Source organism: Elephas maximus, chromosome 23 (genome assembly GCF_024166365.1).
Source record: "Elephas maximus indicus isolate mEleMax1 chromosome 23, mEleMax1 primary haplotype, whole genome shotgun sequence".
Lineage (NCBI taxonomy): Eukaryota > Metazoa > Chordata > Mammalia > Proboscidea > Elephantidae > Elephas > Elephas maximus.
In genome coordinates this window covers 10632978-10647090 of record NC_064841.1, presented here as the reverse complement: position 1 = coordinate 10647090, position 14113 = coordinate 10632978, and the positions used below count along the sequence as shown (strand labels likewise).

The 14113-nt window shown below is 42.2% G+C and overlaps 1 protein-coding gene across 2 annotated transcripts in view; it reads right to left on the bottom strand.

Moving 5' to 3' along the window:
* Positions 1-2044: 2044 nt before the first annotated feature.
* TM4SF18 (transmembrane 4 L six family member 18) overlaps positions 2045-14113 on the bottom strand; it is a 53115-nt gene continuing 41046 nt past the window's right edge. For both annotated transcript variants that reach the window (XM_049867500.1, XM_049867501.1), the window contains 3 exons: positions 13189-13331; positions 7904-8084; positions 2045-6890 (listed from right to left, as the gene is read on the bottom strand). In XM_049867500.1, the coding sequence (XP_049723457.1) occupies positions 6876-6890; positions 7904-8084; positions 13189-13331 (339 nt within the window). In that variant the 3' untranslated portion in view covers positions 2045-6875. The remainder of the gene's footprint in view (positions 6891-7903; positions 8085-13188; positions 13332-14113) is intronic.

The following is a 14113-nucleotide window of genomic DNA, read 5'->3' as shown; positions in this document are numbered from 1 at the left end:
AAGGCACTGTTGGGTTTTTTGTCCAGTTTAGCTATTCTGAGTCTGAAGTCAATGTGATACCTGATCTTTATATATATCTGAAAACTTGTAAAATATTCTCTTTAAACTTAGAGTTTTAAAATTTCACTTGGTAAATCATTTCTATCTGGACTCTCACTCCCTTCAGCTTCATGAACTTTTCTGGAATTACAATAGTTTCTGCACTCCTTTTCTGTATTCTCTCTAGAAAGTCCTGTTAATTGGTGCTGCACTTCTTAGACTGACAGTCTCTCTAATTTTAACTGTGTGCTCCTTTTTTTCCTGTCTCAGTATTTTTATTCTAGTCTCTGGGTAACTTCATCTTCTAATCTTTTATTGAGTTTTTAGTTTATGTGCCGAGGTGTCTTTCTACTGGTGGGCATCTTCCTTCATCCCTACCCTTCTATATGTCTGTGGCATTTCCAGGTCTCAGGCATTCATCTCAGATCTGCTCCAATTGTACCCATGTTCTGCTTTAGGTCACCCTATTTTAAGTGTTTACATGTACTAAGTCACTTAATCTTTACAATAACCCTATCATTAGTCCTATTTTACAAATTCAGGAACTGAGGCACAGAGAGATGAAGTAAACTTGACCAATATCACACAGCTAATAAGACAGATCCCAGATTTGGGCCCAAGTGATCTGACTTCAGATCTGACTTCAGACTACTATGCTATATGCCATTTATAAGTCAAACTCCATGTGCCAAGCACTGTTTTCTGAGTTCTCTCTCTCTAAAACATCTCAATAAGACTATATATAAATTAGTGCATATATATGTATACATATATATAATCGATGGCACTAGTTTTTTTTTTTTTTATATATATATATGTGTATATATATATATATATATACCCCCTCTCCTCATTTATAGACAGGTAATTTCCAAAGACCAGGTTGTTATGTGAAATCGATGTTATGCAAAAATGGAGGATGACTACAATAGATCACAAAATGGAGGATGACTACATCATTACAGAACTGACAAATTATTTATATCATTACGTAACTGACAAACCACTGAGACTCATGACCCAGCCAAGCTGACACATAACCTTAACCATCACAGCCAGCATTACTCTTGCCTCACATCTCAGCATTTATTACTGCCATATGTACATCATTAATAAGCAAAATAGTTGGATAGTAGTTTTTTTTTTTTTTAACTACTGTCATAAATGGGAAATGTTGACTAAAGAGATAACTGATAAGTGATAAAGAAGCATACATATATATACCACTGGAAACCCTGGTGGGGCAGTGGTTAACGACTACTGCTGCTAACCAAGAGGTTGGCAGTTTGAATCCACCAGGCACTCCTTGGAAATCCTATGGGACAGTTCCTACTGTGTCTGATACAGTTGCTATGAGTCGGAATCAACTCTACAGCAATGGGTTTTATGGGTGTTTGATATATGCCACCAGGGTTTCCATATATATATATATACACAAAGACTCATTTAATCCTCATAACAACCCTAGATCAAGCAAACAAACAAAAAGAAAGATATTGAAATCTGAACAACACATTAATAACTTGACAAAATGGAAACATATAGAATCCTACACCTAAATATTTGGAAAAAAGTCTTTTTAAACACACAAAAAATTTTACCAAAATTAGCCATAAAACAAGTCTTGACAGCTTTCAAAGACTAACAATCATACAGACCACATTTTATGACCACAATTAATTAAACTAGAAATCAGTTACTGAAACAACAGCGGGAAAAAAAAAAAAAAAGCTCATATGTTTGGGAATTTAGAAACACATTAAAATATTCGTGGACCAAAAATAAATCATAAAGAAAACTAAAAAATACTTATAACTGAACAATAAGGAAAATACAAGGTTTCAAGACTTGTGATATGCAGCCAAAGAAATACTGAAAGAAAAATGCATAGTCTTAAATGCTTATCTTAAGAAAAGAAGAAATGTTGGAAATTAATTACCTAGCCATTTAATTTAAGAAGTTAGGTAAAGAAACAGTGAAATAGAAGCAAGGAAATTAGCAGTAAAATAACAAAGATAAAGGCAGAAAAGCATAAAATAGAAATCATTCTCTGAGAATTAGAAAGTGGCCCTCAACAAGATGGATTGACACAGTGGTTGCAACAGTGGGCTCAAACATAGCAATGACTGTGAGGATGGCGCAGGACCTGGCAGTGTTCCCTTCTGTTGTGCATAGGGTTGCTATGAGTTGGAACTGACTCGATGACATCTAACAACGAACAACAAAAAGGTAACATATCTCTATGTACCTCTGTCATGGATTAAATTATGTCCCCCCAAAAATGTGTGTATCAACTTGGTTAGGCCATGATTCCCAGTATTCTGTGGTTGTCCTCTATTTTGTGACTGTAATTTTATATTAAAAGGATTAGGGTGGGATTGTAACACCATCCTTACCCAGGTCACATCCCTGATCCAATGTAAAGGGAGTTTCCTTGGGGTGTGGCCTGCACCACTTTTTATCTCGCAAGAGATAAAAGGGAAGGGAAGCAAGCAGAGAGTTGGGTACCTCATACCACCAAGAAAGCAGCACCAGGAGCAGAGCGCATCCTTTGGACACGGAGTCCCTGTGCCTGAGAAGTTCCTTGACCAGGGGAAGATTGAGGACAAGGACCTTCTTCCAGAGCTGACAAAGAGAGAAAGCCTTCCCCTGGAACAGACGCCCTGAATTTGGACTTGTAACCTACTAGACTGTGAGAAAATAAATTTCCCTTTGTTAAAGCCATCCACTTGTGGTATTTCTGTTACGGCAGCACTAGATGACTAAGACAACCCCTATGTCTAGTTCTTTCCTAGTTTAAGCTCCTTAAGTGAATTTTTACAGGAAACATTGGAGATACTTGCTTCCCTGATGACATTCATTTATTTCTAATTATTAAAGTAAGACATTTTCAAAGGAAAAACTGACAATGTCAAATAACGTAAAGAAAAAAATATAACCTTAATCCCCTCGTTTTTATCGCCATTGTTGTGAGTGGCCTTCCAGTGACCTCTGACTCATGATGACCTTATGCAGAACTGAGCAAAATGTTGTCCAGTCCTGTGCCATCTTTACGATTGTTGGTGTGTTCGAGTCCGTTGTTGTGGCTAATGTGTCAATCCATCTCATTAGGTGACGATTGTTAACTATTTCCATTTCGTATTTTTCTAGGCTTCTTCTTCTATGTATCTGAAGGTTTGTATATAGATATACAGTTACTCACAAAATAAACTCAAACTGCACTCATAAAAAATGGAATTTTTGGTGGCTGTATTAGGTCACGGGAGTAGCTTTCAGTCAGCTGCCAACCTACGAGTTGGCGGTTCAAACCCACCCAGCAGCACCATGGAAGAATAGTTCTGCTTCTATAAAGATTGTTGTTGTTGTTAGTTGCCATCGAGTCAATTCTGACTCATGGAAAACCCATGTGTGCAGAACAGAACTGCTCCATACGGTTTTCAAGGCTGTGACCTTTCGGAAGCAGATCAACAGGCCTGTCTTCCGAGGCACCTCTGGGTGGGTTCAAACCACCAACCTTATAGCTAAATAGTCAAGTGCTTAATTATTTGCACCACCCAAGGCCCTTAATAAAGATTAGCCATGAAAACCCTATGGAGCAGCTCTACTCTCTAACACGAGGTCGCGTGAGTCAAAAGCAACTCAGAGCAAGGAGTTTGGGCTTGTGTGTGTGTGTATGTTAGTTTTTAATTTGACTGACAGAAATATCACACCGCATTTGACTGTTGCCCTGTTGTTAGACAATATTTCCAATTCTGTGGTAGAGTCATTAAGATGACATTTATTCATGGTCCCTTCAGTGATGTTACCATATTGAATCTAAACAAGGTTTAGACAGTCTCAATGTATCGGACAACTCGTGGGGTTGGCCTGCCACAAGTCTGTTTGCAAGAGGAGCCTGTGGGGAGAACTAAGGAAAGAGGGTGCTGGATATGTCAAGCTTATGGGCTTGATACAGTGAGGAATGTTTGAGTTGTCAGAGGTGAGGAAATCAGTTGCCGTACAGTAGATTCTGACTCATGTCAGCCTCATGTGAGCAGAGGAAAACTCTTCCACAGGGGTTTCAAGGCTGTGAACTTCTGGAAACAGATTGACAGGCCTTTCTTATGTGGCTTCTCTGGATGATTTCAAAATGCTAACTTGTCGGTTAGTATACCCATTGCCATCGAGTTGATTTTGACTCAGAGCAGCCCCACAGGGCAGAGTAGAATTGCCCCATAGGGTTTCCAAGGAGCTGTTGGTGGATTCAAACTGCCAGCCTTTGGGTTAGCAGCCGAGCTCTTAACCATTCTGCTATCAGGTCTCCTGTTGGTTAGTACCTGAGTATTTAATGCTTTGCACCACCCAGGGACTCCTAGAGGGGAGGAGACACTTTGAATACAACACAGTGTTAGTAGCTTCGGTTTATATGCTCGTCAGGTCCTACAGAACTCGTGTTTAAGTTGGAAAGTGGAATGATTGTGAGTAGGAGTTTGAAAAGGAAATCAAACCCAGCTCTATAAAACTTGGTGTCCGGGCACCTCTGCCTTGGGATCACTCTAACACTCATCTAGAAAGGGGAGATGGTGGTTGGGTTATTTTGGCCGCAATGCGCAGAGCTTCACTGATTGAGTAGTGAGGTTTACTGAAGTGATGCACACGGTCATAAAGAGACGATTCGGGAATCTAAGAACAGAAACCCTAGGCAGCCTAGCACTGCTCCCTATGGACAAAGACAGCATTAGGGACCTCAGGGGTAGGAGTTCGTGTGTCTTCCTTTCAAATCACCACCATTATTAACATGAATCAGCTACTCTCATGTGGTGGTTTCCTTTCTGGGTCCTTTAACTTCCTGCCAGCCATGCTCAGGTTGCTTCCTTCTTTGCTTCCTAGTTGAAATTTCCCATTGAGAAGAACCACTGGTTTTGTTTGGACATTGTTTTACACTGGGCCAAGTCAGAACCATTAGCATGAAAATAGACTGCCCTTGGCTTGAATGCCCCTATGAATTCAACCAGCCAGATCCAGGGCATGGGGTTATAGGGTACCTGGCTCACTTTCAAGACGCTCCCTTCAACAAAGGCTCTGGACAGGCCAACTTCCCTTGAAGGAAGCTGTAGGCACAGCAGGTACCCAGGAGAGAAGCATGCCCCCCACTCTCCACCAGATTTCTGCCTGTCTTTGGCACAGAGCAGGTGTTGGCAGTGCGTTGTCAGTGTCCATGGTAGAAAGCAATGGGAAGGGGTGGAGGTGTTTAGACCTAGTGGACCAGTAACGGAGACAGGTGCTCAGCAGAGCAATCATAGCGAGCAGAGGATTTGGCATGAATACTCAGTATTGAGTGCCTACTGTGCCCACTGTGCATGATAGGATGGATGATAGGAAAAGCCTAAGTCATAGATCTTGTCCTCAGGGTGGTCGTGGAATGTGAAGCTATAAGTTTTTAAAATTACACACACACACACACACGTATATACCCGTGGCTGTCAAGTTGATTCCGACTCATAGCAACCCTATAGGTCAGAGTACAACTGCCCCATAGGGTTTCCAAGGATACAAAGTGCTGACCTGGTTCGCAGCTGAGCTCTTAACCACTGTACCACCAGGGGTCCATACACACACACACACACACACACACACACACACACGGGTCTCTGGTTAGTGTAAAAGGCTTGTACTCAACTACTAACTGAAAGGTTGGTGGTCCAAATCCAACCAGCAGTACTGCCGAGGAAAGACTTGGCAATCTAGTTTCTAAGAGCACAGCCATTGAAAACCCTGTATAGTGCAGTTCTACTCTGAAATACATGGGGTCGCCACGAGTTGGACTTGGTGGCAATGGATTTTGTTTGTTTGTTGACAAACACACATATAGTGGTCATCCCCCATAACACAGGTATGGGGAACTAACTGGTCAATGGTCACTTTCTCTAGCCTCTTGAGCATGTCCCTGGCTATGCATTTATTTTAAGTCTACCTTTTCTAATCCCATGTTCACTACCAGGAGAGAGAAAGTGAGGCCAAGAGCTTAATCAGATTATATATATTTATATAAAACTTTCTTGGCCCATCTATATCAAAGTTATTTGAAGGGGCATTTCGTATTTACAGATACTCAAGGGGGGTGTGTGTGGAAAAAGCAGGTGCCATTTAAGGTTAGAAAAGTGGCAATGATTTTTTAATAGTAAAAGTGTGAGTTTTTTAAAATTTTAATAGTAATACATACTCAGTAATGAAAACTTAGAAAATACAGAAAAGTAGAAAGGCCAACCATGGTTGACATTTTGGTGTATTACCCTCTAGATTTTTTTATCCTAAATTTTGTTTGTTTTAGATAGTTATGTTTATAAACCAAAAAAAAAAAAAAACCAAACCCAGTGCTGTCGAGTTGATTCCGACTCATAGCGACCCCACAGGACAGAGTAGAACTGCCCCACAGAGTTTCCAAGGAGCGCCTGGCGGATTCGAACTGCCGGCCCTTTTGGTTAGCAGCTGTAGTACTTAACCGCTACTCCACCAGAGTTTCCACTTATGTTTATAATATATAAATAACCTTATAACCTGTTTTTTCACCTGGCATTATTCATAATTTTCATAACCATCATTTGCCAGGACTGTATAATATTTCAACCAATGTACCACTCTTTACTTAATCACACCTTTAAAGTAAGACTTTCTGGCTATTTCTAGCATTCTGGAATTTATTAAACAGTGTGCAATATATGTATTTGCATGAAGTCTTATCCTATATTCGTATTTATTTCCATGGGAGAGAGTCTTGGAAATAGATTCGTTTGATCTAATGGCATAAATACTTCTGAAGATCCTGGTAACATATTGCTTGACATTCTTGTCCTTATTCAAATGACTCCAGGCTATAGGAAAAGGAAAAACAAAGTGAGTCAAGCTGTAAATTTGGCTTAATTAATGATTCATAACCCAGGGAGAGAATTAAACATATAGTTCACATTTAAAACATGATAGAATAGAAAATATCTATTTGAAACTACTAGGAAAGATATTATACATTCAAAAACCCAAACAAAATGGTGTTAAACAAGACACGCATGATCTTGTTCATGATTTATCTGTACTCTGAACTTTCTGAATAGGTTTAGCAGTTTCAACTGAAACTAAACTAACGTTAGTATTTTAGCAGATTCGGTAGCAGAAGTTGCAGTAGGATAAAGTAAAGACGTAGTTCCATTCTTCCTCAAAATCGCTCGCTAGTGCATTCGGTAGGAAGAAGAATCATTACTGGAACGTAGCAGCACTCAAAACAGGAACTGTTTCAATGGGATAAGAATCCAAGCCTTTGATCCTGGTCATGAGATTTAATCATCTTATAAGCAGGGCGATAAAAAAAAAAAAGAAACCCAAACTTGTTGCCGTTGAGTGAACTCCGACTCATAGTGACCCTACAGGACAGAGAACTGCCCCACAGGGTTTCCAAGAAGTGACTGGTGGATTCAAACTGCTGACCTTTTGGTTAGCAGCAGAGCTCTTAACCGTTTTACCACCAGGGCTCCATAAACAGGGCAGTTCTCAAGAAATGGTAAGGCTTCTTTGTAATTTGGGTTGTTTCTATACAGAACAGTGAAATGTTGCTTATTGGAAACACTTGTGCTGTTTCACAACACAAGACAGAGCATAGAGTTTACAAAGATTTAGTTGACTCAGTTCATAAGGCAAGTCAACAGACACATTGGAATGTTAGAAAAAAACCCCAAAAACTGAGATGTTAGAGCTTGAGTAAAGACAAGGGCAGTAGGAATGAAAGCAAGTGATGGATCCTAGAGATTTTTAAAGAAAGCACTCAAAGGTTCATTGAATCCTGGGAAGTGAGGGTAAAAGGAAGGAGATGCAGGTGCCAGTGAGGGTCTGTTACCTGGATGATGACTGAGTAGGTTACACACAGCATCTTGGACAGCTGAATGACTACTCTGATGAGGCAGACAATCACTTGAAGTCCACTGAGGGTTATGAGAATGGAAAATAGAATGAGGTTCCACTCCACTACATGTGCAGGTTCCAGGCACTGAATCCACGTGCTGGAATCTGTAAGGAAACTGTCAGAGAGGAGGAGATGGTAAATAAGAGCCATGGGCATTCTATGCACGTGGTCCAAGGAAGATGGCTATGAGTATCTTTACATGTTCATGAGATTAATATATATGATTGAAATATATCAAACAAAGAAACCTGAGATGCAGATCCCAAATCCTCATAAAAAGACCAGACTTAATGGTCTGACTGAGACTAGAGGAATCCCGGCGGTCATGGTCGCCAAACCTTCTGTTGGCCCAGGACAGGAACCATTCCCAAAGACAACTCATCAGACATGGAAGGGACTGGACAATGGGTAGGAGAGAGATGATGATGAAGAGTGAGCTACTTGTATCAGGTGGACACTTGAGACTGTTTTGGCTTCTCCTGTCTGGAGGGGAGATAGGTGGGTAGAGAGGGTTAGAAACTGGCAAAATTGTCATGAAAGGAGAGACTGGAAGGGCTGACTCATTAGGGGGAAAGTAAGTGGGAGTAAGGAGTAAGGTGTATATAAGCTTATATGTGACAGACTGACTTGATCTGTAAAAGTTCACTTAAAGCTCAATAAAAATTATTATATATAAAAAAAAAAGACAAAGAAACCAAACCCATTGCCGTTGAGTTCGTTCTGACTCATAGCAACCCTATAGGATAGAGTAGAGATGCCCCCTAAAGTTTCCAAGGAGTAGCTGGTGGATTCGAACTACCGACCTTTCGGTTAGCAGCCGAACACTTAACCACTGTGCCACCAGGGCTCCATCATAATATTAAATATGAATGAATATATTTTAATAATCATTCAGATACATATATTGAATTTGTTGTATGCATAGCACTGAGCAGGCACTCGACTTATTATAAACATGGCACCTGCCCTAGAAACAATTCCAATTTGATAAGGAACTGAGACTTACATCGAAGATTTAAACAACAATGTAAGCCCAGCACATGTCAAGACCAAGAGAGATAAAGACAGCCCCTTCTCTGGGAGAGCTCTGGTGGGGCAGTGGTTAAGAGCTCAGGCTGCTAACCAAAATGTCGGCAGTTGGAATCCACCAACCCCTCCTTGGAAACCCTACAGGGCAGCTGTACTCTGTCCTATAGGGTCACTATGAGTCAGAATCAGCTGGATGGCACACAACATGCAACATTCTCTAGGCGGTCAGAAGTTGGCGTGGGCTGTCAGGGATGGGTTTGAGCGTGTGCTGGATGTGCAGCGAAATAACAAAGAGAAATCCTACTCAAGATTCCTAGATTCTGTCCCAAATCCCTTTAGAACAGTGGTTTTCAAACTTGGACATGCATCAGCATTACCCAGAAGGCTTATTAAAACACACATTGCTGCCCCCCCCCCCACCCCGAGTTTCTGATTCCAGAAGCCTGGCTGAGGCTCAAGAGTCCACCTCTCTACTAAATTCCCAAGTGATGCCGATGTTGCGGACTTGGGGCCCACATTTTGAGAACCTCTGCTTTAGAACATTGCCATTGTGTAGCTGTTGTTGTTGTTAGGTGCCATCCAGTCGGTTCCAACTCATAGCGACCCTGTGCACAACAGAACGAAACACTGCCTGGTCTTGCGCCATCCTTACAATCGTTGCTATGCTTGAGCTCGTTCTTGCAGCCACTGTATCAATCCACCTCGTTGAGGGCCTTCCTCTTTTCCCTAGCTGTTAGAGTTAGATAACGAGGCGGGAACCAAGCTGATCAAAAGGGTTTGATCGGTGTACCTCGGAACAGGATTATGAGGGGTGGGGAGCCAGAATGAAGCCACTCCCAGGATGGTCTTTAAGCCATGCTGAATCGACGTGACTGGCTTTTGCTCACTTCCAGGTCTGCAGCCGCCGATAGCATGTTTCCTAAGAGTGAGGCTAAATGAGGATAGAAAAGTGGTCTCCTCAAATCCCCCAAACAAAAGCAGCAAAACCTATTTACAGGGCAGAGTTGTATCTAAATACCTGGAGTCAATAGCCAGATGGTTTTTATTCAGACCTGAGCACTGCCTAGATATCCTAGAGTGGGGAGGGGTGAATTCTGCATTTTCATGACATAACCATCACCACGATCTTTTTTCTCTTTCTCATTTTCCTTCTCCCTCTTCCATTTCTCTCCTACTCCCTACTTTGAGCTCTATTTTTCCTCCTTTTTAAATTTCCTTTTATTTATTATGCTCCAAAGGAGCCCTGGTGGCACAACGATTAAGTGCTTGGCTGCTAACTGAAAGACTGGTGGTTCAAACCCACCAGCAGCTCCATGGGAGAAAAGACCTGGCATCTGCTCCAGTAAAGATTTCAGCCTAGGGAACCCCGTGGGGCCATTCTACTCTGCCTTATCGGGTGGCATTGAGTTGGAATCAACTTGATGGCGCACAACAACAACAAAGACATATGCTCCAGGGCACTCAGAGGCACTCTGAGAATTTCTTAACATGACTAGTGGCCCTTACACTGAATATGGAGTCAGAACTTCTGGATCTGCGTGATCTTGGGCAAGGGACTTTACCTCTCTGGCCTCAAGAGTCTTACCTGGACAATGGGGATTAGAACACCTAACCCCAGAATTATTGCAAATATTTGGTGAGAGGTATGTAAAAATGCTTTGGAACCCGGAAAGCAGAATATGGATGTGGTTTTCTGTTACAATTTCCCTAGACCTATCTCATGCCCCTAACTCTATTCCAGCCTCCAGGGAAGCTTGTCCCCAGTCCTCTCCTCTAGACAGTTTCCAGTATATGCTCTGCACAGATCCACAGATAGTCCAAGACTTTAAATCAAGACACAATGCAAGGTTTCTATTTGTTTCCCAGACTACGGTACTATTTACTCTTGTAAACAACAGAGAGTCCTAAGTGCACTAGCGAGGCCTGGTAGGGATCGGAAAGCTGGCCCTGACTCCCACTCCCTCATTCACTGCATCTCTGTCTCCATCTGCTTCCTCATTAGACTGTGTCCTCTGAGAGTACTGATCATGTTTTAATCATCTCTGAATGGTCACATCTAAGACCTAAGGCAGTGTCTGGTGTATTCTAAAGATCAACAAATGTTTGTTCAACGAACAACTGAATCGGGATCCATGTCAGTCACCCGCCAACCACCTAGCAGATCGCCACGTGGTATAAAGGCATGTGCAGAGCAATGAGGTTATAATAAAATCTGGCAAGTTCTGAGAGTTTTTTTTTACTCTCATTTGGTATTAATTCCATTTAATTCCCAACTCTGCGAGATGGAAATGATTATTATCCCCAATTTATAGACCCTCAGAGATTTCAGAGATATTCAGATACTTGTCTAAGATCACAAGCTTATAAGTAGGAGAGGGGGACTTGAACTCAGATCCATAAGCATCTAAGACCTGTGCTCCAAGACAATGGTCACCCTAAGGCTTCCATCTCAGCAGCATGTTTTACCAGGTCTATGTGAGTTCCTAGGGGGCAGGAACCTGCATAACTTCTCTTTGGTTCTCTAACCTAATCCAAGGCCTGGAGATGATAAGTGCCCCATAAATATATGTAGAAGAAATGAACAAATGAATGTCCAATATGTACAACATCAACCTTAACAACAATTCCACCCTGAGTTTGCCAAGCCTCAGAAACTTCTCTAGGAGACCAAAGGTTAAGTTTCCCTGCACCCATGACCTCCAAACAATGTTTCACCTGGAAACAGGTGGAAACATATATCAAGGGCAGTTTTAAAGGAGTAATGTAGAAGCATGTGGGCAGCCTGTGATTCATGGATTGAAAGGGGAGGCTTCTTTGGTTTTGGGGTGGGAAAAAGTTAAGGGGTTGATGATACAAAAGCTTCACATCTTTTGCATCTAGTGAAGATTCCTGGGTGGTCCAAAAGGTCTGTGTATCTGAAAGGTTGGTATTTCGAAGCTGCCCAGTGGCACTGTGAAAGAAAGACCTGATGATCTGCTCTGTAAGATTATAGCCATTGAAAACTGTAAGGAGAAGGTCTACTCTGAAACGCGTGGAGTTGTCATGAGTTGGAACTGACTCGACGGCAACAGGCTCGCTCGTTTTCCAGTGGGATTTTCCACAGCAGAGTTCTCTTTCTTGAAGCCCTGCCAATTCTACAGGAGTGTGGCACCTTCTCCAATGCTCAGGAGGGCCTGAGGTTACTGTTGAGGTTATCCTGACTTGAGGAGAGCTCTGCTCTCTGATAGAGGTCACACCACATGGCGTCTTGTGGAACCTTCAGAAGGAAGATGGCATGTGCAAGAAGCAGTTGTGCTGTGCAGGCCTAGGTGGTATGTTAAGACCCTAAGTCAACTTGTTTCTTGATCGAGAGAGCCAATTCTGGGGATTTGAGAAGAAAGTGTAACATCCCCAGTGGATGGAACAAACACTCCCTCATTTTATTCCATTCCAATTCTGATCACAGGATAAAGCAAGGAGAGAGTCAATGGGCCTCTTCTGAGTCTCTCAGAGCTCCGCTCCCCACTGAGCTGCTTCTGCAGGGCTGGTGGCCCAAGAAACCAGCACAAGGCCAGTGTGAGGCATTCTGTGATCCAGGACGGGGTCTCTCCCTCAACATCTGACTCAACTTCCAGCCTTCTGAGCAAGGCTACCTCCTCAGACAATCCTTGGGTATATGCTAGAAAAGCTTTTGGCTCCTTACACAAAATCCTGCATCTAGTCTTGTCTCTGCTCTTGTTTCCTGGTTTTATCCCCGTCGAGCCTTGCTAGTGCAGCCCCCCGTGCCACCAATCAAGGGCACCGTGATTCTCTCCCAGCCAAGCCCTTTCGCAACTGTAACAAACCACATACCCAACCTGGCCACAAAACTAGACTGAGTTGCTGGAACCACTCAGACCCCAGGCTCAGCCATTGTCAGAACACAGTAATCACTGAGCACTAGACTGAAGTGTGGGAGAAATACCTTGTTCACTTAAATAATTTCCATGACAGCCTCAAAATGTTGAGTGGATGTGACATCAAAAGGCTGGAGAGAAAACATCTAAACAAAGATCTGTGTGGGAAAAAAACCAGTCTGGATATTAGTAAACCAACAGGAAAATTCTGCCTGAAGTAGCCACATTGAACCCCAAAGCGATTGTGGGAAATGGAATCTGTGAAAGCCAGTGTCTGACTTTCTGACCTCCTTGATTTGAGAAATTTTTCCTTACCGTCCTGCGGTGCCTTCAAAGGCGTACTCCCAGCCGTTGAGGGTGCGACAGTATGGGCCCTGGACAAGGCCCAAGGCAGATATGACCAGGCAGTATCCAGAGAAAGCAAGTCCAAGGGCAGAAAAGATAATCGACAGCAATGTCTAAATTAAACATGGAAGAAGGTTAATGTCATACAGTGGGAGATTGTGGATAAATGATCAAATAGGTACATTTTTCTACTCACCCAAGACTGCTGCAGGCTACATAATACCAAATTCCAGATGAAATTGGGAAAATTTAATCTAAACCCATCTGATCTTAAAAATAATTTCTTCAATGATTTTTTTTGTTTGGCATCATGGAGAAGAAACCAGGCCAAAAAACAAACAAAAAAAACCCAGTGCCGTCGAGTCGATTCCAACTCATAGCGACCCTATAGGACAGAGTGGAATAGCCCTATAGAGTTTCCAAGGAGTGCCTGGTGGATTCAAACTGCTGACCTCTTGGTTAGCAGCTGTAGCACTTAACCACTACTCCACCAGGGTTTCCGAAACTGGGCTATTTACTAAATTTCTTCCCTTTTTCTGGAATTTTTGTATTATCAAAATACAGTCAGCCAATAATGGCCACCTCTTATATAAGCACAGTGAAGAGATGTGATCAATCAATCTACAACTCTTTCTTGAAGACTTGTCTTTTTCTAGGGAGAGCGGATTCTCTATGTATTATAACCTTTGACCCCTGCTTTCTCTTGGGAAGACAAATTTGATATGCCTTAACATGCTACAATATAAGAGGAGATGTGAGGTGTTAGCCTAGGTATTCACACTCATGTTCATGTTCACATTCAAGTGAGGATGGGATTGATGGCGAGGTGTTTTCGTTTGAGTAAAGAGGCTGCGTTCAGAGGCAGAAGGGTGCAGAGCTGTGAGACAGTAAGATG